The sequence below is a fragment of the Geotrypetes seraphini genome, chromosome 4 (assembly GCF_902459505.1).
Source record: "Geotrypetes seraphini chromosome 4, aGeoSer1.1, whole genome shotgun sequence".
NCBI classification, from domain to species: Eukaryota; Metazoa; Chordata; class Amphibia; order Gymnophiona; family Dermophiidae; genus Geotrypetes; species Geotrypetes seraphini.
The window spans coordinates 280,710,783-280,733,300 of NC_047087.1; the positions used below are offsets into that span (position 1 = coordinate 280,710,783).

The window sequence follows — 22,518 nt, forward strand, 5'->3', positions numbered from 1 at the left end:
TTTTCTAAAACTGGCCCTGGTGCTTGAAAATTCTCAGCTAGTGTAGGCAGTGGCATAGTAAGTGGGGTGCAGTCTGCCCCGTGCGCAGTCTTCCTAAGGGCATGGTGGCACTCTTCCTCCTCTCCGCCCCCCTCCTCATCTGCTCACTCCCTGCTTCTTTGCTTGTCGCATACACCACTTGTCTTCTCCCGTACCCTTTTGGCACTCTGACATCACTTCCAGGACCCGTGCCTAGGAAGTGGCATCAGAGAGGGCAAGGGGAGGAGCGCCAATGCCCCAGATGCCCCTCACCCTTACTACGCCACTGAGTGTAGGAGTGGGTCCCGGAAAACCCTGACCTATATTTCAGCTGCGTATCTTTGGCACTAGACCGCAGCTTGCTATCAGCTTATCACAGCAAGGTAACTTCCCCCGATCAGCTGAGCCGATCTTAGGCACCTAGGCAAATCAGGATCTTAGGCCCCTCCCAGTGCATCCATGGATGCCCCAGGAAGGGGACGGCCCACCATTGTGAAGAGGCGGGCCTGTCAACAGGACAGAGTGGGAATCTCTCTTGCCAGTATTCCTGTAATGGCATTAGGGGTTGGGGGGGTCATTTAGGCAAGAGGGAGTGAGCATCCCTCCTGCTGATGTCAGATGTGTGTGTGTGTAGGGGGGGGGTTAGGGGGCATGTCATTCAGACAGGAGGGAGTGGGCTTCCCTCTTGCCGATGTCAGGTGTGGGGGACTGTTGGGGGGTTGTTCAGGCAGGAGAGAGAGGACATCTCTCCTGCCGATGTCGGGTGTGAGTGTGTGTTTGTATGTGTGTGGGGGGGAGTCTTCTGCCTGCCACAGTTAGCTGAGCTGATCATGGCAGGGAAATTTCCCCTGATCAGCTGAGCCAGCAGGACTCCCTGAAGCCGAGGTTTCGGTGAGTCTTGCCGGCTCAGCTTATCAGGCAAAATTCCTCTGCTGCAACCAGCTGATGGCAAGCTGCGGTCTGGCGGCAAAGATAGATGGCTGAAATGTAGGCCAGGTTTTTCCAGTCTACATTTCTTCCGCCTAGCTTTGTGTAGCTCAGGCATGATTCTCTAACCAGTATTGTTGCGTGATTGACACACATCAGCAGCCGCTTTTAAGGTGGCTGCTGACATGGACGTCAGTTAGAGAATCCGGGGGTTAATGTGCTCATTCATCACACTCCTTTCTGCTCTATATGTTCAGTGGAGAATAAGTTATTTGTCCCGTCGCCCTCTAAAGCTCATTTAGACTGCATGCCCAATTCTGCATGGCGTTTTTCGTCCTGCAGATGTGACTAAGCTTCATCTTTTATATCAGGTGTGATTTGACTCATTATAAGTTAATAAGACTCTAGGACTCCTGAGGCTGGCCTCTGGTCAAAACATGGTCCACGTTGAGTCTTTATACTTTTATACAATTAGATAATAATAAATCGCCTTTGATGTTCTATAGATTAGGACCATTATTATGAAAAGAGTTTTCTCTTCTTTGGTTTAAGGCAGGCCTTAAAACATGCAGTTTCACCCTTGCTTATGGAACTGGAGTTTGTTTGCCTACAATGATGATTTGTCTCAGTTCAGTTATTGTTTCTTTTTTTTCTTCTTCTTGAATTTTCTTTTATAGATTTTGTAAACTGCTCTAATATGCCTCGATAAGGTTGGTATATCACAGATTGTAATAAATTCAAACATAAATATTAGATGCATCTCACTGTATACCTTTGCTCTTGTATTCATTTTTATTTTTTTTATTTATAATGCTAGTTGAAGAAGGAGGAGTGAGGATGAGACAGAAAGTAAAGACCAATCCTAATAGCTCTGACTTGTATGTCTAATGTTTCTTCAGAGCCCAACAACTATCGGGCCCTTAATGGACGTACAGTGAATGGAAGCCAGTTAGGAAAGGACTACGTTCAGCTAAGAAGCATGCTACAGTCTATTCGGACCTATTCCAGAGCAAGCTTGTATGGACCTAATATTGGGAGACCCAGGAAGAATGTCATAGTACTGCTTGATGGGTATGTAAAGCAGTTAGCTATGTTTTGGGACTTCAGGGCTTCATTACTTACTATGATTACACAAAAGAGTAATGCAGATATGTCAAGAATGATGTTTAGCTAGAAGTTTGGTCACAGTTTACTTCAAAAAATCTCTGGTAAATAGATCCATCATAGGGTAACACAGGAGAGTCAAATCCACAAACACAACACTCAGACGCGAAGGAGTGTAAAAGTCCAATAGTCCAAAAGAGACTGGTGAACTAAAGGTATTTCACACAATCCTTTATTTCTTCAATAGAACATACATCGACTCGACATGTACATGTTTCGGCCCGAATGGCCTGCCTCAGGAGACTTACAGGTCTGTATAAGGGTCAAAACATCACATCCAATGACCAATTTAACATCGCATGAATCACCCTGTGGGAAAATCGCCACCACTTGGATGTGATGTTTTGACCCTGAGGCAGGCCATTCGGGCCGAAACATGTTGAGTCGATGTATGTACTTTTTAAGTCTCTAATCTTCAACTTTTATTGTATTTTAAATGATGTAAACCACATAGAACTTCACGGCTTTGCGGTATATTAATAAATTATTATTATTATTATTATTCTGTTGAAGAAATAAAGGATTGTGTGAAATACCTTTAGTTCCTTCGCATCTCAAAAAGATCCATGAAACATACAGTAGCTTACCACTAGACAATAGAACGTATCTTTAGGAAACATGTAAAAGATTCTGATTTATAGTACAGTAACATTGTATCTATCAAGAAATCCTAAGGTTTCCATTGACTTGTTTCCCTTTTTTTCTCACCTCTCATGTGCTACAATTTATGGCCAAAGTAAACATCAAGGAGTTATTCATATGTAGAAAAAGCAGAGTGTATAGTACAAGTCCAAAAATCCAGACCGCCTGAGATTCCGGACCCTTTAAAATTACGACTTCCAGACCACCTGAGAATCCAAACTAGAAGTGCTGCACAGATTTACATTTCTCTCTCCCCCACCTCACATAGTCTGGCATCATTCCCTCCCCTCCTGACCCTGCCTATGGCTCTTGTTCACTCCCCAGCCCAACCCCCATTGTACCTTTCCAATAAGCATGTCTTCCATACTGCAGTGCCAAAGGCAGCCTGTGAGCTGGGGAGTGAGAGAGAGCTGTGAGCAGTGATGGGAGGGGAAGGAAAGATGCCGGATTGTACAGGGTGTAGCCTTGGGGACCTGGGCCCCCTCCTTTGGGCTCTGGTATTTTCTTAAGCTGCAGGAACAGCTGTACAGGAATAGAGACACTGGATGGAGAAGAGAGACACTGCAATTTAAGTGTACTGCCTGAGAATCTAGAAAATTTTAGGTTCTGGGGAGGAATATGGATGGAGCATGAATAGAGTAATGATTTATGCATGTACATTTTAAAATATTCACGTATGTTGCATGCTAACATTTATGCCTTCTCCTGAAAAGGATAAAGATTCCATGTGTGAAGGGAAGGAATATAAAGGAAGGGTTATACTACCATCTCCCAGGACAGAATGAGCAGACAGATAAAGAAATGTTTTCAGAAATTAGGAAAGCTGGCAAATTGGGCAACAGTATAATGGGAAATTTCAATTACAATACTTTTCACTATCCTACTCATATACAAAACAGCAGGAGCTTATCCCCTAGCAGAGTGATACTACTTTGCCTTTAGTTTTTGGCTATACATCATCAATATTTTTGACCCTAACAAACAAAAAATTGGGAGAATTACCCCAACATTAACTGGTTAAATGCTACATCAAGGAGTGCTAGGGAGGTAAAATTCCTAGACATCATAAATGACTGCTTATTGGAACAACTGGTCCAGGAACCAACAAGAGGGGGAGCTATTTTAGATTTGGTCCTTCGTGGAATGCAAGGCATAGTACAGGAGTGTGTTGGGTCTGCTGGGAAGCAGTGATCATAATGTGATCAAATTTGAGCTGATACCTGAAGTGACATCACAAAAGAAATCTACTGTAGAGGCATTTAATTTTCAAACTGGCGATTATGATAAAATGAGGAAAATGGTTAAAAAGAAGCTAAAAGGATCAGTTGCAAAGGTTAGGATGGTAAACCAGGCATGGATAATATTTAAAAATACCATCGTGGAAGCCCAGACCAGATGTATTCCTTGCATTAACAAAATTGGAAAGAAGAGGAAATGAGAGCTGGCATGGTTAAAAGGTGAAGTGAAAGCGGTTATTGGAGCCAAAAAAACATTCTTTAAAGAATGGAAAAAGGATCATAATGAAGAAAATAAGAAGAGACACAAGCAGTGGCAAGTTAGGTACAAAGCATTGATAAAGAAAGCTAAGAAAGAATATGAAGAAAAACTTGCAAAAGAGGCAAAAACTCATAACAATTTTTTTAGGTACATCAGAAGCAGAAAACTTGTGAGGGAATTTGTCCCACCGTTGGATGATCAAGGAGCAAAAGGGGCACTCAGAGGATAAGGCCATAGCAGAGAGACTGAATTAATTATTTGCTTTGGTATTTATGGAAGAAGATGTAAAAGATCTACCTGAACTGGAAATGGTCTTCAAGGATGATAATGCGGAGGAACTGAAAGAAATCTCAGTGAATCTAGAAGATGTACTAAGCCAAATCGGCAAGTTAAAAAAGTGATAGATCTAGGTACTAAAAACTCAAACATGAAATTGCTGACCTGCTGTTAGTGATCTGTAATCTGTCACTAAAATTGTCTATAGTACCTGAAGATTGGTGGGTGGTCAATGTTACGCTGAGTTTTAAAAAGGGGTCCAGGGAAGATCTGGGAAATTACAGACTGGTAAGCCTGACTTCAGTGCCAGGAAAAATGGTGGAAACAATTATAAAAAATAAAATTGTGGAACACGTAGACAAACATGATTTTATAGGACAAAGTCAGCATGGGTTCAGCCGAGGGAGATCTTGCCTCACCAATTTGCTTGACTTCTTTGAAGGTGTGAATAAACATGTAGATAAAGGTGAGCAGGTTGATGTAGTGTATCTAGATTTTCAGAAAGCTTTTGACAAAGTTCTTCATGAGAGGCTCCTGAGAAAATTAAAGAGTCATGGGATAGGAGGCAAAGTTCATTTGTGCCTTAGGAATTGGTTACCAGATAGAAAACAGAGGGTAGGGTTAAATGGTCATTTTTCAAAATGGAGGAGAGTAAACATTGGAGTGTCACAGGGATCGGTACTGGGACTGGTGCTATTTAACTTATTTATAAATGATCTAGAAATTGGAACAACAAGTGAGGTGATTAAATTTGCAGATTACACTAAACTGTTCAAAGTTGTTAAAGCGCATGCAGATTGTGAAAAATTGCAGGCAAATCTCAGGAAATTGGAAAACTGGGCATTCAAGTGGCAGATGAAATTTAATGTGGACAAATGCAAAGTGATATACATTCAAAAGGGCCTCGGAAAGGCACATTGGATCTCAGAGAGAGAAAGAGATAATGGTTACTGCGGATGGGCAAACTAGATGGGCCATTTGGCCTTTATCTGCCAACATGTTTCTATGTTTCTATGGATGGTTAACAAGACTAAAAATGTTATAATGCCTCTGTATCACTCCATGGTGCAACATTACCTGGAGTATTACGTTCAATTCTGGTCTTCTTATTTCAAGAAAGATATAGTGGCACTAGAAAAGGCTCAAAGAAAAGCGACCAAGATGATAAAGGGAATGGAACTCCTCTTGTATGAGGAAAGCCTAAAAAGGTTAGGGCTCTTCAGCTTGGAAAAGAGAAGGCTGAGGGGAGATTTGATTGAAGTCTACAAAATCCTGAGTGGAGTAGGAAGGGTACAAGTGGACTGATTTTTCACTCCATCAAAAATTACAAAGACTAGGGGACACTCAATGAAGTTACAAGGGAATACTTTTAAAATCAAGAGGAGGAAATATTTTTCACTCCAAGAATAGTTAATCTCTGGAAGGCATTGGCAAATGTTGTGGTAACAGTGGATAGTGTAACTGGTTTTAAGAAAGTTTGGACAATTTCCTGGAGGAAAAGTCCATAGTCTATTATTGAGACAGACATGGGGGAAGCCATTGTTGCCCTGGATTGGTAGCTACCTAGATTGGCCACCGTGAGGACAGGCTACTGGTTAGATAGACCATTGGTCTGACTCAGTAAGGCTATTCTTATGTTCTTAGCTTCAAGCCATGCCCTTCATCTCTAAACTGGCAGGAAAAAAAAATCTTATTCTCACTTCCTACCAAGCTTTTGGAATAATCTACCTCCTCAAGTCAGATCCCTACAGGGCCGACTAAACTTCAGAAAAGCTGTAAAAATCTAACTCTTTGCCTAATATATCTTTTATATTATACGTCACTGATGCTAAATGTATCAGTCACGTCTGTCACCAAACCCAGTTTAACTCCTATGGAACATCTACAGTATATTAGATTGCACTATCAGATAGATTCCACACACTATGCACCCTGATTTGTAAAGTCATGACACTATGCACTGCTGTATGGTAACCCTTTGTACTATTACTGTAACCCTATAAATGTTAACTGTATCCCTATATAATGTAACACTGTAAATGTTAACTTGTAACTCATTCTGAGTTCTTTGGGGAGGATGGGATATAAATATAAATAAATAAATAACAATCAATTATGGGGGCTAATTGACAACAATTTGGATTTAGGCGTACATCTTACTAGGTACAGTTCTATAAAGATGCATGCATAAACCTTTTTAGCGCCCAAATGAAAAGGGGGCATAGCTATGGGAGGGTCAGGGGTGGGTCAGGGACATTCACTAAAGAATTTGGGGGATCTGTGTCTACTTTACGCACAAGGATTTACACCCCGATTTAGTTAGTGTAAATCTACACTACCAAAATTAGGTGCAGATCCTATAAATGGTGCCCAACTCGGAGTGCCTTTTATAAAATAACGCTCATTTACTGAATTTAGGCCTTACTGTGATACCGTAGCAGTGGGTTCACTAAGTGGTAAGCTGAGATTAGAATTTGCTTGCGAAAAAGTTTATTGATTGAAGGTCACAGTTCATTATTGCAGAACAGGACTAAAACTCTAGTACTTCAGGACAGCTATGTTTTTAAAGTGGAGAGTCATTTTATTACACATCTAGGTGGAGAGATTGAATGAGCACTTCTTATGGGCCTATTTTATGAAGACATATAGAAGGCAATTCTATAACTGGGTACCTCCTTTTTGATGCCCCAGTGCAATGTAAGATGCATTAGGAGCTCCTATTTTATATGGCATCTTGGTACCAAATTCCATTATAGAATACTTGTATAAATTGCATTAACACTGGACAAGTCACTCAATCCTCCATTGCCCAGGTACATTAGATAGATTGTGAACCTACCAAGACCTGATTGGAAAATGCTAGAGTACCCGACTGTAACTTTGATAGGTGGTATATAAATATCTAATAAAATAAAATAAAATCAATACCTAATAAATGTAGGCTCACCCAATTAAATCAGATCAATGGCAGTCATAAGTAGGCATACATACAGTAAGTGAACATAAGAATTGCCACTGCTGGGTCAGACCAGTGGTCCATTGTGCCCAGCAGTCCACTCACGCGGTGGCTCTCTGGTCAAAGACCAGCACCCTAACTGAGACTAGCCCTACCTGCGTACGTTCCAGTTCAGCAGGAACTTGTCTAACTTTGTCTTGAATCCCTGCAGGGTGTTTTCCCCTATGACAGCCTCCGGAAGAGCGTTCCAGTTTTCTACCACTCTCTGGGTGAAGAACTTCCTTATGTTTGTACAGAATCTATCCCCTTTAAACTTTAGAGAGTGCCCTCTCGTTCTCCCTACCTTGGAGAGGGTGAACAACCTGTCCTTATCTACTAAGTTTATTCCATTCAGTACCTTGAATGTTTCAATCATGTCCCCTCTCAATCTCCTCTGTTCGAGGGAGAAAAGGTCAAGTTTCTCTAATCTTTCACTGTACGGCAACTCCTCCAGCCCCTTAACCATCTTAGTCGCTTTTCTCTGGACCCTTTCGAGTAATACCGTGTCCTTCTTCATGTACGGCGACCAGTGCTGGACGCAGTACTCCAGGGGAGGGCGCACCAGTGTGACATACAATACAGGTGACTTACAGTATTCTGTAAGCTGTGCACATATCTAGGAGCCTTCCTATGTCTGTCCTATGTATGGGGTTTTTTTTTTCATGTACTATGCTCCACCCATGTGTATATTCGCCTTTCAGTTACATGCTGTAGCACCAATGCATTTTCTTAATGAAGAAATGAAATAAATAAGGAGTAGCAATAGCAAAACGCACAAGCACTTTAAAACTAACGGGGAAAAGCAATAAGCAAAAACTAAATAGAAATGAGCCAGTGAGGAAATGACCACGTAAAGCTCACCGCAATGAGAGCATTTTGAGGCGGTAGAGTGGTGGGACTGAGGCTCAAAGACTCGTAAAGTAATAAGAATTGCTTTGGAAGCTTAGAGTGTTTAAATATAATCTTTTAAATTGATTATATATTCTAAGCAGAGAATCACTAATCATACTCTTCGGAGATGGTACATGCATAAGGCACATGTAACTGCATGCACTCAGTTATATAAGTGCCTGTGTAGTTTATACAATTGAATAGCAAGAGTACAGATTATTCCTTATATAGCATGTCCGACTCAAATATGCAGGAAAGCTTTTCTGACCATGAAGCCTAAGGCACTTGTGTTAGGTACTATTTTTATCTTGAAATTTCCCTGCAGTTGGCTCTCAGGGAAATAATTATATGTTTATGGATCATATACAATTTAAAAATGTATGGAAGACAGTTCTTGGGGCTATAATTAAAATAAGAATATATAAATAAAATTGTCTGACAAAGACTGCAGAATTCAAGGTTATAATAACACTGTATACATTTTCACCATCTCAGGAACTGGTGTAAATGTATGCATATACAATATTTGTGATTGTGTTTACTTTATAAAGAATGTGAGTAAATTATGAGTCCACCTATGGTCTGCCCAAATTCTATCCTTGAACACACCTACATGGGTGACTAGGACTTGAACAGAGTGGCAGCCAGGGTTCTTGTCACCTTGTTGGGCAAACTGGATAGACGGTGCAGGACTTTATCTGCTCACATTTACTGTGTTACTATGTTACACAGGAGTTGCATACAAATAATTGCATTCTTATTATCTCTTGTACTTGTCCGAGGGAGTGCTGAAAACTTCACAGCCCAATCAACCAACTTCCTAAATCCTGAGCATTATTTTGCCACTGCAGTTGAAAAGAGTGTTATCTTATTTCGTTAAGTGCTAATTTGCAGAAACAAAATTCTTTGACATTGTTTCAGATCATTGACTGAACTTCATTCTCGTCTCGGCTGGGCTGAGAACTTTTCAGCACCCCCTCATATGTGTGAGGTAATTTTTTTAAACATTTCATGCACATATACAAATTCATTATAAATGCCTTTCTAATTGTGTTATATGCTGCTGCTTTTAATTTTTACTGTTATCTGATATAAAGGGCCATTTTTGATATGATGCCCAAATATGAAACATCCAAAAATCATGTGCCAACCATGGTCATTTTAGAAACAGAAAAATGTCATCGTTGGGTACCTTCTTGGCACTTAAGTCGTTAATGAAACAAGTTTAGCCAGGATCTTTCTACAATGTTCCATTATTGCGGAAACCCCCCCCCCCCCCCCAAAAAAAAAAAAAAAAAAAACCTTTCAAATCATAAATCTGACCTAGTCCCACCCAAAACATGCCTCCAACATGCCCCCTTGAGATTTAGACAAACTGCATAGAAAAACATCTTACAAATTAGTTTCAAAAATAGCGATTTGGACATTTTTGTGAAGAAAATGTCCATTTTCCGCTTTGTGCTGTTTGGGGGACTTTTTTTGTTTTGAAAATGTGCTCCTTAATGTAACTAGGAAGGGTAGAAAAATAAATATAAATGAATAGAATGCGTATATGTGCGTGATAGAGATATAAATATATACAGTATATATTTGTAAAGCAAAGGATCTATCTCCTTTGCTTTGAAATGTAGCTCAGAATTCCTAGAGATCCTAGATTTTGGTCTGTCCAGGGATAGGAATCACATGACTTTCTCTTGTTTTTCTGCTGCAGGTTCATGAAAGTGGCTGGCAACACAGTGGATGCTATTACCTGGCAACAGTAAGTATTTTCCTTTGAACCCCCGCTGTCTAACATATTTATCAATGATCTAGAGATGGGAATAACTAGTGAGATAATTAAATTTGTTGTTGGCATAAAGTTGTTCAAAGTTGTTAAATTGCAAAAGGATTGTGATAAAATTGCAAGAGGACTTTGTGAGCCTGGGCAATCAAATGGCAGATGATGTTTAATGTGAGCAAGTACAAAGTGACGCATGTGGGAAAGAAGAACCTGAACTATAGTTATGTGATGCAAGTTTCCACGTTAGGAGTCACTTCCCAGGAAAAGGATCTAGGTTTCATCATTGAGGATACATTGAAACCCTCAGCTCAATGTGCGGCGGCAGCTAAGAAAGCAAATAGAATGTCAGGAATTATCAGGATAAGAATGGAAAACAAAAATGAAAATGTTATAATGCCCTTGTATCGCTATATTTCATGGTCGAATAGTGTGTGCAATTCTGGTACTGTATCTCAAAAAAGATACAGCAGAAATAAAAAAAAGGTACAGAGACAAAAATTATAAAAGGGATGGACTGACTTCCCTATGAGGAAAGGCTAAAGTGGCTAGAGCTTTTCAGCTTGAAGAGATAGCTCAGGGGTAATATGATAGAGGTCTATAAAATACTGAGTGGAGTGGAAAGGGTAAGTTGTGAGTCGCTTGTTTACTCTTTCCAAAAATACTAGGACTAGGGGGATGCGATGAAGCTACTAAGTAGTAGATTTAAAACAAACTGGAGAACATATTTCTTCACAAAATGTGTAATTAAATTCTGGAATTTGTTGACAGAGAATGTGGTGAAATCAGTTAGTTTAGCAGGGTTTAAAAAAGGTTTGGATAATTTCCTAAAAGAGAAGTCCATAGGCCTTTATTGAGATGGCTTGGGGAAATTCAGTGCTTATTCCTAAAATAAGCAGCATGAAATCTGTTTTACTACTTGGGACATGGGTTGGCCACTGTTGGAAACAGGATACTGGACTTGATGGATCTTCGGTCTGTCCCAGTATGACAATTCTTACTCATATGTTCTTAAATGACTTATAGATTCCTTTCATTTTATGAACAAGGAGGTGTTTTTTCATTGCAGAATGCTGAATGAAAAAAAAGAGATTTTCTGTTGGAATGTAGAGGGAAAGCAGGTGTGGAGTACTTTACTTCTTTCATTTACCATAACATGTAAAATGTGTTTTCTGATGTCACTTTAAATCAAGTTATCTTGAATTTTGATTATACCACTCTCTGCCGTTAAAACAGCACTACAGATTTTAAGCATACAAATTCAACCATTTCGTTTTGAAAAATCTAGTATTTCATCTTCTTTGAAGTTGCTAAGCATGGAAATCACAAAATATAATAAACAACAATAAAGAAAGTGGGCTGATTCCTGCTATTTAGAATCTCTACAAATGAGAAACATAATCTGTACAGGAGAGCACGAGTTTGATAATTACATATATTCCTTAAGGTCATTGGCTTAGCCTGGCTACATAGTCCAGACACCCCACAAGTAAAATTTGTAAACAGCTTTATGTTTCATTCTTGAAAATCTCCCAGCATGTTATCATTTTATTCTGATGTTCTATTTTTAATAAGATATAATTAATTACACACTGTTTTGCCCAGATAAATTGTTTTCAAAGCTAGGATCCAATGAACATGGTCAGAGTTTTGAGAATATTAACACTTGTAGGTAATAAGAAAATGCATAGTTCCTTTGTTACAAGTTTTCATTTTTTTAATTTATGCAAATGTCTTAGTATTACATGACAAAATAAGTCACTAAGAAATTAACAATGTATTAAGAAAAAGAAAACATGCTATTTGTATATACTCAAAAGGAAAATATCAACAATGCATTATTAATGTTAGTCCACAATATCTGGGAGGGGGAGCTGTGAATAAAGCAGAAATAAGTTAATTATAAGAAAAAGGTCAGGGAATAAGATAGTGCTTGAGGTGATCCAGCAATTAAACAATGAACAAATTAAGAAGATGGTTCTGAGGAGGAGCTTACCTAAAATGGTGGCTTGAAGTCTCCGCGGAGATGCCATTGGGTTTACTGCTGAAACTCTTTCCTATATTTAACTCATGGTAAAAAGAAAATCTAAGCCCCGGGTTTTTCCCGGAGGAGCCCGGTTTATTGAACGGACCAATGGATGCCTTCGTGGAGCAAGGAGCCCAAACACGGGAACCAGAGGGATCCTCAGCTCGGAGAGACATGAATGCTAAGGCATGTAATCCTTCTTTTGAGGGCGCCACTTTATCTTTGGAGGAGCGCAGTCCACCGATTCACCCCCAAAGCGATAGAGGGGTTGTTGGAGATTGATCCAGCCCGGGACGTTCTCTCGCTGACTGCTGTAAATACAGGTACTTTGATTCCTACAGTGGGTGCTCGAAACGAGGTTTTACCTCTGCCAAGGCCTAAGGTTTTCAATATGGGAGGCAATATCTACTATGCAACTCTCTTTGGGAGCTCAAATACAGCAACTTTCCTTGCGCTATACAGCGGTACTTTCAGAGAATTTGGACATAAAGAATAAAGTATCATGTCTGGAAAATAAGGTGGAAGATCATGAGACCAGATTAAAATTTGTTGAAACACAGGCTTTAACTTGGGTTCAAGACAGTGGGAATTTACATTTCAAGTTAGAAATGCTGGAGAATGTTACCAAGGAAATGTAATCTATGGATTATAAATTTCCCCAAAGATTTTTCTATAACAGCACATGATATGTTTAAAAGGTATTTAAAAGAAATTTTGAAAGTACCAGAGACTTCATACCCACCTCTCTCAAAAATGTATTACCTACCCAGGAGAATTTAATCTCAAAATTCTAATCAGCAGAATCTATCTGCTGATAGTTTGGATTTATCTAATTTCCTTGAGAGGTCAGATACTGAAGTTCAGAGTACATCTACCTTGCTAGTACAATTTGCTTTAGATTTAGATAGGGATTGGATGCTTAAACTCTATTTTAAGTATAGAGTAGCCAGAGAGCTTGTCTCGAAGGGCTTATTATAACACGGGGCTGGGAGGCCTTGTGTTGCCCACGAGGCAAGCTGGGTGGGGAGAGAAAGTTGCAGGAGGAGATTTAGGGAGGAAATTGGGAGAGAGTGGTTCGCGCCAAAAGGCGTGAAAAGGATTGGGCCAGTGGGTTGAGTGACGGTGTGGGAGAATTTATAAATCGGGGACCTCGGAGGACTTGAGTTTTAGAGTCCTACAGGGTGGTTTTTCTCACACCCGCCCGCCCTTGTGTGGGTGACCTCGTAGCTCGGGAGGGCGGGTCTCATCCGGCAATGAGCAGTGGACAGGCTGGGAGCCGTGCCTTGGGGTCAGATGACCTGGGTTAAAGGGGCATGAGGTCATGCCACCCCTCAGACTCTTGCTTTTTGTGGCGGGGTTGGGGGCAAATGTTGATGTTTACATTGGGTAGCTCGGGAGGAGCTTGCTGATGTTGTTCAATTGAGGTCAATGTGTTAATGATGTTAATATATGCAAAGTTAATGTATTTAATATTGTGGATTAATAAAGAGCTGTGGCTATGTTCCATATTACTGTGTGTTGTTTTATTAGTTGGTTAGATAGGTGGAAGAGTGGGTATGTATGGATGGCAGCAGGGACTATCCAGATCCCGGTGTTAAAAGATTTTCCCTTTATGACAAATATTAAAAATGTATCCAGACGTATCTCATTCCACACAGAAGGAAACACTTTCTTATTTTGAGACCTCAGGCTTAGTAGATAAAGACAGGTTGTTCACCCTCTTCAAGTTAGTAAGAACGAGAAGGCACTCTCTAAAATTGAAAGGGGATAGATTCTGTACGAACATAAGGAAGTTCTTCTTCACCCAGAGAGTGGTAGAAAACTGGAACGCTCTTCCGGAGTCTGTTATTGGGGAAAACACCCTCCAGGGATTCAAGACAAAGTTAGACAAGTTCCTGCTGAACCAGAACGTACGCAGGTAGAGCTAGTCTCAGTTAGGGCGCTGGTCTTTGACCAAGGGTCGCTGCATGAGCGGATTGCTGGGCACGATGGACCACTGGTGTGACCCAGCAGCAGCAATTCGTATGTTCTTATGGCTGTGCAGTTAGGGGCAACATTTGTTTTGAGATATCCCTGTAAGTGTGTTTTGGTCTATAAAGAGAATCGGTATGTTTTCTTTGAGCCTCAGCAGTTATCAAAATTTATTTCAGCCAAAGGGCAAAGTGTAACTATCACATGAATCTGTTACTTCCAAATTAGAGCTCAGTAAGGCTAGATTCAGGGACAGTCTAGTCCCATCTTTTTTTTTTTTTTCTTTTTAACATTACCTGTTAACTTTTCCGTCTAAATTCAGCTCCACCTCCATTTATTGTGGACTAACAATACTTTGTGTTGCATTATTTTCCTGTTATCTTGTGCAGGTTATAAGATATTATAGTGCTTGCTGTGAATATTTCTGTTGGCGTTGTATTTTTTTCTTTTATTTGACTGATAAGATTGTCAAATGTTAAAAATCATAAATAAAGAATTAAAAAAAAATGAAAGAAGATGGTTCTTGTAGATTACTTGTGGTTACAACGCTTTTTCCAGAAATGAAACTATGCGTAGATAACTGTTGTGGTTCTAAGAAAACATATTTCATCCCCTGGAGAGTGACTATACATTTGCACAGATGTCTAAGGAACAAAAGTAGCTCCCCACTGTGTAACCTGAGGCCTCAAAAGCAGAAACTGTCTTCTTTTCTGGGTTGTTCATGATATATCTGGATGTATTCTAATTTTATATGTCATGAACAAAATATCTTTATGCTTAAAAAACAATTTAAGCAACCAATCTCTGTCAGAATCTGTGGTGAATTTTACCAAGTTTCAAGTTCAAGTTTATTAAACATTTGATGGATCGCCTATTAAAATTGCTAGGCGATGTACATATTCCAGGTAAAAGAAACAAAGAAACTAACATATTTATCCATAAAATTACGTAAAGTACATACTTGAGATGGGAGGAAAGGAATTAAAAAGTTACAATCTTGGGTTCGGTAAAAAAAAAGGTAAACACAAAAGGTAAGGGGTAAAATCCAAAGCACAGTTTAAGAAGAGTCCCTAAAACAAATAGAATTCAAGTGTTAAAAGCATCATTGAATAGATAGGTTTTTAAAAGTTTTTTAAATGTTACGATATCGCGTTCAATTCTAATATACTGAGGAAGCGCGTTCCACCATTGTGGTCCCATTACTGTGAACATGTCTGCTCTCCTAGTCCCTATAATTTTCAAGGAGGGTATGGAAAGTAGATTTTGATCGGAAGATCGAAGTGAGCGTTGGGTTTTATAAGGGACTAGCTGATGCCCCGGCGTTGCACGGGTATTTAATTATAGCAATAACACAGTAAATGGATTGAAATAAAGATACTTTATATTGGTGAATGAAATTATTTTTTTACAGCTTTATAAAAAGTACAATATTCAAATTATAATGTGAAATATTTGACAAAATGAATACAATACAACTAACACAAAACTTGATTATAAACAACATTTTTAGTTTCACCTCCAGGAGCAAGAACATATAAATTCTTGGGTGAACCCACACTTGAGCAAGCAACATAGAGTTGTCTATGGGAAAAACAGGGGGATCTTAAATCCACTCCACAGTATGTAATAGTCTGTCCCTGTGATTTGTTGATTGTGATAGAGAATGCAAGTCTCACTGGAATTTACAATCTCTTAAACTGAAAAGGAAGATCTGTTGGAATAAGTGGCATCCAAAAGTTTCAGTATTGATTTAAACAACTCAATATGTGGAAACTCAGGTTGAAAAGAAACTCCATGCAGTTTTTTCCCGGTTCAGAATGGAACCTGTGTTCCTAGTTCAGCATATGTGAGTACTCATGTAATGTAATAACATTATGAACTGGGGTGCATGAAGGAAACAGTTACAAACACAGTTAGAACATACAAACTCTATATGTATGGTGTCCGTGGTAGAATAGAAACGATGTCCCTAGTGGTTATAGTGTCATAGAAAGTGTTTTATAGTTGGAATTACTGTGAGAATGGCAGCTTTTTACATTTTTTCCATTGACATGAATGGGTGAAATCTGATTTTCTGTTTGTAGCTCCGCCCATATGTGCAGGTGGGCCGCGAGACCCCCAGAACATATCACCTCAGGTAGTGAGGGATCTGCATACTAAGTTTCGTTCAAATCGGTCAAGCCGTTTTTGAATTACTGTGAGAATGGCAGCTTTTTACATTTTTTCCATTGACATGAATGGGTGAAACCTGATTTTCTGTTTGTAGCTCCGCCCATGTGTGCAGGTGGGCCACGAGACCCCCAGAACATATCACCCCAGGTAGTGAGGGATCTGCATACCAAGTTTCGTTCAAATCGGTCAAGCCTGATCGGTTTTTGCCTGATCGCGGCACATACACACACACATACATACACACATACATACCTCCGATTTTATATATATATAGATAGATAGATAGATTAGTGATCTAGAAATAAATTGAGGTTCATTAGTTGCTAAAGTTTTAAAAATTAGAAGCATTATTTTAAACGTTATCCTGGAGTGGCCTAAGGAAGATGGCTGCGGGAGTCTGGAGCTAGACGCCACGGATGTTCCCTGACTGCTGTTTCTTTTTCTAAAGTGGAGAAATGGTGAAACGAAAATCCAAGCTTCGGATTTTCCCTGACGAATCCTTACCAGCAGCAATGGGCCCGATGGACGCCTTCCTTCAGCGAGGGACGCCAACACAGCCGGAGGCTTTCTCGGCTGGGAGAGACACGCTGGCTGAAGCGTCGCAGCTCTCCCTCGAGGCAACATCTCTGACCCCGGAAGAGCGGAGTCCTCCGAGTCGCCTGGGGGCGTTTGTCCGATTGACTGAAGATCAAAGTCCTCCAAGTCCTCCGAGTTGCTCGGGGGCGTTTGGCCAGTTGACGGTGGAGGAAATGCACCAGGGTGTTTGCTCTCCAGGCATGCTGAGTTCGGAAGTTGGCTCAGTAGGAGGAGGAGTGAAGCCACTATTATCTGTGCATTCGGAGGAGCTGGGACAGAAACTTCCTCAGGATTTCCTGACATTAACTTCATCACCTGCTGAAGTTCCAGGTACTTTTTCACCAGAGGTTCTGGGTGCTGAACTGACACCAATGCAGAGGCCCAAGGTTTTCAATATAGAGACAATTTGGGAAGCAATATCTAGTTTGCAAATCTCTTTGGGAACTCAAATGCAGCAACTTACTACACGTTATACCTCTGTTGTGTCTGAAAATTTGGAAATGAAAAATAGGATATCCAGCGTTGAAAATAAAGTGGATGGACATGAAACTAGATTAAAAACAGTGGAGTCCCAGGCTTCGGTCTGGGTAAAAGACAGTGGAAACCTTAACTTTAAGGTGGAAATGTTGGAAAATATGACTAGAAGAAGTAATCTTCGGATTATTAACTTCCCAAAATTACCACTTATTTCAGCGCAGGATACATTTGAAAAATATTTGAAAGAAGTTTTGAAAGTTTCCGAAACCTCCTATCCGCCTCTCACTAAAATTTATTATTTACCAATCAGAGCATCTGTTCAAAAACCAAACCAGCAGAATTTGTCTGCTGATAGTTTGGATTTGACAAATTTCCTGGAGAGGTCAGGTGAAGAGATACCGGCAACTGATACGCTACTTGTACAATTTGCTATAGATGCTGACAGGGAATGGATGCTTAAATTGTTTTTCAAGTTTAAAGATGTTCCATTTATGACTAAAATAGTGAGAATGTATCCAGACGTGTCACGAATGACCCAAAAGAGAAGAAAACAATTTCTTATTTTGAGACCTAGGGTTCTGCAGTTAGGTGCGACGTTTGTACTCAGATTCCCCTGTAAATGTGTAATGACCTATCAAGGGAACAGATTTATTTTCTTTGAACCTCAGCAGTTGACAAAATTTATTTCTGCTAAAGAGCAAACTTAAATTCTTGAGAGAAGTTCAGTCTCAACCTGCTCAAGTATAAGGTTTTTGGTTATGTTCTCTCCCGCTACCATTTTCATTTTTCTTTGTACTATTTGATTAAGATTTCAGCAATTTTAAAGCTTTCTCCCCCATGGATTGAGGTCTAACGATACAAACCAGTAAAAATTTATTTTGTGTTTAATGTTATGCCGTATGAGAAAGGGAAAAATTTTGCCTTGATTCCTCTATTTCAATTGTAAATGTTCATTATTACCTATTGTCTCATTTTAATCTTTGAACTGACTTGTATTATTTTCTTGTTTTGACTAATATTATGTCAATACTATAAAATGAAAATAAAGATTTAAAAAAAAACAAAAAACGTTATCCTATGGCTGATTGGTAGCCAGTGAGCATCTTTTAGTAATGGGGAAACATGGTCGTATTTTTTCGCATTATATATTAATTTTATGGCCGTGTTCTGTATTAACTGCAGTCTTCTTTTTTCTTTCTGCGTGATATTAATAAGCAGAGCGTTGCAGTAGTCAATTTTTGATATTATTATTAAAGAGTGAATAAGTATTTTTATTGAAGTATAACTAAGAAATTTTGCGATTGAACGAATCTGACATAATTTAAAGAAACAGTTTTTGACAACAAGTGAAATGTGTTCGTGGTAAATTAAGTTATCATCTAATACTACGCCTAGAATTTTGACCGAGGATACCAGATTAAGCGGAATATTATTAAGGGAGAACGGTTTTGATAGTGTTATGTCATTTTTCCAGTTGAATAGCATTGTTTTAGTCTTATTGATATTTAGTGCCAATTTGTTTGAGTTAAGCCAATTTTGGATTTGTTCCAGTTTCAGGTTGATAGATGTAATTTCAATTTCATTTTCTGGGTCAAAGGGGTGAATGAGTTGAATGTCGTCTGCGTATGAAAATGGAATGAAGCCTATGGACTGACAGATTCCTAATAGTGGTGAAAGAAAAATGTAGTAGAGGTGACAAAATGGAACCCTGAGGTATTCCAAATGATGTAGAATAAGAGGTAGAATCTTCATTATTGAATCTGACAAAAGAAGTTCGGTTGTCCAGATAAGAAGTGAACCAGGCGAGAACTCTCTCGTTTATTCCTATTTCTTCGAGCCTTTTTAAGAGCAGATCATGATCGATGGTATCAAAGGCGGCAGAGATGTCTAATGAGAACAAGATGACTGATTTATGGTGGTCTAGGTAGTATTGAATGTTTGAGGTTAAACCTATTAAAGAGTATTCTGTATTGTGGAATTTTCTAAATCCTGTTTGATTGGGATGTAGTACATTTGTATTTTCAATGAAATCAGAGAGTTGGTTAAAAATCAATTTTTCTGTCAGTTTCGCTATAAATGGTATGTTAGCAATCGGACGGTAATTAGAAAGTTCATTAATACTAGTTTTGTGATTTTTGAGAATAGGGCCTCTGTAACAGATCTCTCTAGGAAATTTGTTAATTCCAAACTATCTGCAGACAAAGTCTGCTGGTTAGGAATTGGGGAAGGTTCTCAATACTTCACGGTAAAATACGACTGGCTGCTACCGAGGTTGCTATTGTGACTATTTCATAAAGGCGAGTTATTCTCAAAAAGACCCAGCGTGCAAATGAACTTTGTGAATGTTCACCTAGGCTCGCTAAATTTACTTGAGATGAGTCGCTGGTGGTAGCAATCAGCACATGAGCAGAATACACCTGCATTAAAAAAAAATTTTTTTAAATCGCTGATCGTGACAGGAGAGTTCCCCACTCTACCATTACACTTGCAAAACCTCAGGACACCCAAACCTGGCAGCAAGATAGATACCCACTCTCTTCAACCTCTGGACACCCACCTCTTGCAGCTGGAGAGATGCCCACTCTCTCCTACCATCCCCAACTCTAACCTCCCCCCCCCCCCGCCTCCCTGCCGTGGAGGGGTGGAGGTCATCAGGGGCATGGGAGGAGTTGTTAGGGGGTTGGGCAATGGCAGGAGGGTGTGACATACTCTTCATGGAAACCGAAATGTGGAGTACCACAGGGTTCCCCCTTGTCACTGATACTGTTTAATATTTATATGACCTCATTGAAAAACTTTTGTCTCACATCTGTAGAGACTATATTTACCTACGCAGACGATATCCTCATTGGACTGGAAATTGATCCCAATCTTAACAAACGTAGGGCTCCTTTTACTAAGCTGCGATAGCGGTTTTAGCACAAGCTTAGCGCACACTGAATTGCCACGCACACTAGACCTTAATGCCAGCATTGAGCTGGTGTTAGTTCTAGCCGCGTAGCGTGGGTTTAGCACGCACTAAAATCCTGCGTGTGTTAAAAACGCTGTTGCAGCTTAGTAAAAGGAGCCCTTAGTCTCAAGTATAGACTGTTGCATTTCTAAACTTCAAATGTGGGCACTCTCCATTCAAATGAAACTGAACGCTGCCAAAACTACATTACTTTGGGTTGGGCCAAAATTGGAAAATCTCCCTGTCTCTGTCACACTAAAAATAGGTATTTCGTTACAGATAGATTTTTTTCCAGAGTGATGGGTATTGTCCTAAACTCGTCACTCACATTTCATGAACAGATAAATTATTTGGTTACTTGTGTCTTTTTAATCTACATTAGTTAAGGGAAGTTTGATAATTTTTCAGTGTTGCTACAGTCTATTGCACCTGCCCAGTTGTATTATTGTAATTTTGTATATCTAGGTATCAAAGTTTAAGAAGACTTCAGTTAATACAGAATACGGCAGCTAAACTCATCTTTGGGAAGAGAAAGTACGATCTTGTCTTTCCTCTGTTGAGAAAGCTTCAGTGGCTCCCAATCCATTTTAGAATCCAGTTTAACGGCTGCTGTAAACACTTGCACCTACTGGTAGACACTGGTATGCTGAAAAGGAAAGTCGACACATAAATTGCTTTATAGAATAGATTTCTACAAGGGCAATTCTCTAAAAGGTACTTTTATTTAAGTGACTAAAGGGCACCTATCTGGAACATATTCTAAAAAAGTAAAGTAGGCACTCTTGTTCCTTTTTAGAATGATAGCATAAGCAGGTATACACATGTCTATATTTCAGCCATAGAGTCTTAAACACGTAAATTATAGTATTGTATAATTTTTGTGTCTAAATGTGCACTCTGTTGCTCCTTCCAGAGTTCTACTGCCTTCAAATTATGCACCATTGCATTTAGGTAGTGTTTTATAGTCGGAATACTGGCACTTTCATTGCGTGGAGTGGTGTCAGCCATAGCATGCACCACAAACAAGAGAAAAATCCAACAGAAACTGCAGCAAAACCAAGCGAAAACCAAAAACAACTGCAGACTATATACAAGATGAAGGCACTGTTTATTTCAAACTCTAATGGTATATACAACCTTATTACCAACCAAGGGACCTGACATGGTCCGTGTTTCGGACAACAAACCTTCCTCAGGGGTCCGTGGTAGATAAGGTTTTGCAACAAACAGCATTAAAGGAAAAAACAGCACTACACTTGTTCGGGCACTTGTTTTTTCCTTTAATGCTGTTTGTTGCAAAACCTTATCTACCACGGACCCCTGAGGAAGGTTTGTTGTCCGAAACACGGACCGTGTCGGGTCCCTCGGTTGGTAATAAGGTTGTATATACCAATAGAGTTTGAAATAAACAGTTGCCATAGCATGCACACCAGCTCCTCAGCGCATTTAGTGAGCCCTATATGAGTGTCCTCTGATGAAGGCGTCTTGATTACGCAGAAACTTGGATCCTAGTTGGGACTACATTTATGAATAAAGATTTTCTCATTGGTTGAATAGACGTCTACCTTGCCTTTCTTGGACTGAATGTTTTATAGAACAACATATAGTCGGAATACTGGTATTTATGCACGTATATGTGAACATACTGTATGCACACAAACATTGGTATTCTGATCATTTGTACACAGTCATGACACTTAAATGATTGCACTGTATTCCTCCTCCCTCCATAATAGCAAAACTGAAGCTATTAAACTATGTTACTGCTTTAAACATGTGCTAACACTATTTTAACACTCATTAAATGCTGTAATAGTACTAATGCTGTAAAGTTTACAGTGTAAACAGAGCCTCATGTCTAGAAAGGTTTCCTTGGTAATTAAGGGGTCCCATGTACCAAACCCACAGTATATAACAAATTTTTTTTGTTCCTGGGTAGTGTGTTGTTTCTTAATTGCCTATACCACAAAAGTATAGAAAATGACTATCATTTCCCTCAAACTTTGTTTTTGTGACCAGGACATTGATATTTTGAAATTTACCTTTTTTGCAGAACTTTCCAGGTTGATTCCTAGCTAAGAAAACTTAGAGGTCCTTTTACTAAGGTATGGTAAGGTACTGCTGTGTGGCAAACAATACCCCATGCGCACCGCACTTCC

General features: G+C 39.5%; 1 protein-coding gene across 1 annotated transcript in view; it reads left to right on the forward strand.

Annotated features, from left to right (window-relative positions):
* Nucleotides 1-22,518, forward strand: part of HPSE2 (heparanase 2 (inactive)) — a 541,826-nt gene that overhangs the window by 409,983 nt on the left and 109,325 nt on the right. Inside the window, exons 5-6 of the mRNA XM_033941874.1 lie at nucleotides 1,845-2,016; nucleotides 10,122-10,169. Of these exons, the coding sequence (XP_033797765.1) occupies nucleotides 1,845-2,016; nucleotides 10,122-10,169 (220 nt within the window). The remainder of the gene's footprint in view (nucleotides 1-1,844; nucleotides 2,017-10,121; nucleotides 10,170-22,518) is intronic.